The sequence below is a fragment of the Wasmannia auropunctata genome, unplaced genomic scaffold (genome assembly GCF_000956235.1).
Source record: "Wasmannia auropunctata unplaced genomic scaffold, wasmannia.A_1.0 LD336029.1, whole genome shotgun sequence".
Classification (NCBI taxonomy): domain Eukaryota; kingdom Metazoa; phylum Arthropoda; class Insecta; order Hymenoptera; family Formicidae; genus Wasmannia; species Wasmannia auropunctata.
Window position 1 is genome coordinate 517,877 of NW_012026861.1, and position 1,935 is coordinate 519,811.

Sequence of the window (1,935 nt, forward strand, 5' to 3'; positions counted from 1 at the left end):
CGCCTTTCATTAAAAAGTTTATTCACTCAATAATAGTAAGTCCCGCGTTTATCGAGACTTTCCTTTGTCTCTGTCAAATAATTTTATTATAAAAAACAACGCGATACGAATGGGATATGTTGCTGTAAAGTATCCAAGAAGTTTTCGAAATTACGCATTAAAAAAAAAGAAGGATCGTGGACACTTGACAGACACGAGCAGCTACCTGTCGCGCGAACCGACCGGCTTCTTCCGAGCCCTCCATTAGACGCTGGACCCGCCGGCGGAGTTAGCCGGGATATAGTAGTTCCTGACATGTAGATGATTGTGAAGATGCAGCTGCTGCTGCTGCTGTGACTGCTGCTGCTGTTGACCGCCGCTTTGTACACTCTGATGATTCCAATGAGCGGTCGGAGACACTACCTTGGGCAAATCCGGACTGGCCGACGGCGGCGTGCTCGGCGACGGTAAGGCGTTCGCGTCAGCGACCACGTCGACATCGACGTCCTCGTCGTCTTGATCGGCCTCCGGCAAGTCGTGCAGCTCATCCTCGCTGCAGCTGAATCTGCGCGACTTGGTCGGCCCCAGCACGTCCGTCTCGATCTGATGCTGCTGATCGTCCGGCGCCAGGAGCGACGCCACATCGAACTGTCGCTTCCTCGGCTGGAAGGACGACTGTCGAAGGGACTGACTCTGGAAGGGATTCTGCTGCTGCTGCTGTTGCTGCTGATGGTGATGATGGTGCGGCGTCCATAACGCGGATATCGGTTGCGAGGCCACCGTGGGGCCGAGAGCCGTCGGAGGCGGCGGAGTTGCGGGCAAGGGCGGCGGGCTGGGACTGTCCGGCTCCTCGTCCACCGCCAGGCCCATGTGCCGGCGCACCTTGCGCTGGGCCTTGCGCCGGCGAAAATCGCCGCGCCGGAAGTCCTCCAGATTCGCCGGATGAATCGCCCAGTAGTGACCCTTGCCGTTGGCGCTCCTGCCGGACTTGACGAAGCAGTCGTTCAGCGAGAGATTGTGCCGGATGGAGTTGCGCCAGCCGGGTCCGCGGGTGCGAAAGTACGGGTAGTGCTCGAGAATGTGCTGGTAAATGTCGGACAGCACGAGCTTCTTCTCCGGCGACGACAGTATCGCCATGGCGATCAGGCCGATGTAACTGTGTTGGGGTTTCGGCTCCTCGGGTATCCGCTGGTGATGCGGATGCAGCAACGCCATGGAGAGCGCCAATCGGCCAGGGTAACCGGCCGCCGCGGCGGCCGCCGGGTACAACGGCAGCGGCGCCGGGAATCCCGGGCCTATGCTCAGATGCGCCGTCGGCGCCCCCGAGGGCGAATGAGCCACGCCGGGATGCTGTATCTGCTGCGCCAGCCGCAGTCGTTCCGCCATCGCGTAATGATACAGGTGCAGCCGATAATGCTCGAGACCAGGGAGAAAGCCGGCCATCGGATTACCCAGGCCGACGGCTAACGGCTCCTTCGCCGGCGGCGGGCTCTCGTTGCTGCACATGACGATCAGGCCTCGATCACACCGATCCTTGATCCTGGCCGACACTACCTAGTTCGTCCTCTCCGCGGAGGAGGAGGAACGCTCACGTCGCGATCACGGTCAGCGACGGTTTGCCGCGTCGGACTACGTGGTCATGGGATCGTCGGACTGGAGAACCGACATCGGAGAAAATCGAAAAAACTCCGAGCACTTTTCCCCGCGCACTGAACTCTCACCACCCCGATTACCCGTCTCCCGATACGCGCGGGAACTTCGAAACGTCGGAGTCGTAAATTATCGCTCCGGGGGTGGCGACGACGTCGCGCCGCCGACAATCGCGGCAATCCCTGTTTTCCAACAGTTTTCACCCTGTTTGTCGCGATGCGCACCGAGCGGCGGACTGTTCATGATTTACGATCCTCGGCCGAGTGCGACTGCCTTGCTGACGGGTATTTCGTTCCGCTCAATGCG

At 59.9% G+C, this 1,935-nt stretch overlaps 1 protein-coding gene across 1 annotated transcript; it reads right to left on the bottom strand.

The window, feature by feature from the left end:
* Nucleotides 1-243: 243 nt before the first annotated feature.
* On the bottom strand, nucleotides 244-1,485 carry LOC105452562 (forkhead box protein D1). Its single transcript, XM_011693772.1, has one exon. The coding sequence runs from the start codon at nucleotides 1,483-1,485 to the stop codon at nucleotides 244-246; it is 1,242 nt and encodes a 413-aa protein (XP_011692074.1).
* Between the last annotated feature and the right edge of the window lie 450 nt (nucleotides 1,486-1,935).

Bases quoted from the DNA above. Each gene is read 5' to 3' on its own strand.
- LOC105452562 (XM_011693772.1), bottom strand. From the start codon at position 1,485: ATGTGCAGCAACGAGAGCCCGCCGCCGGCGAAGGAGCCGTTAGCCGTC.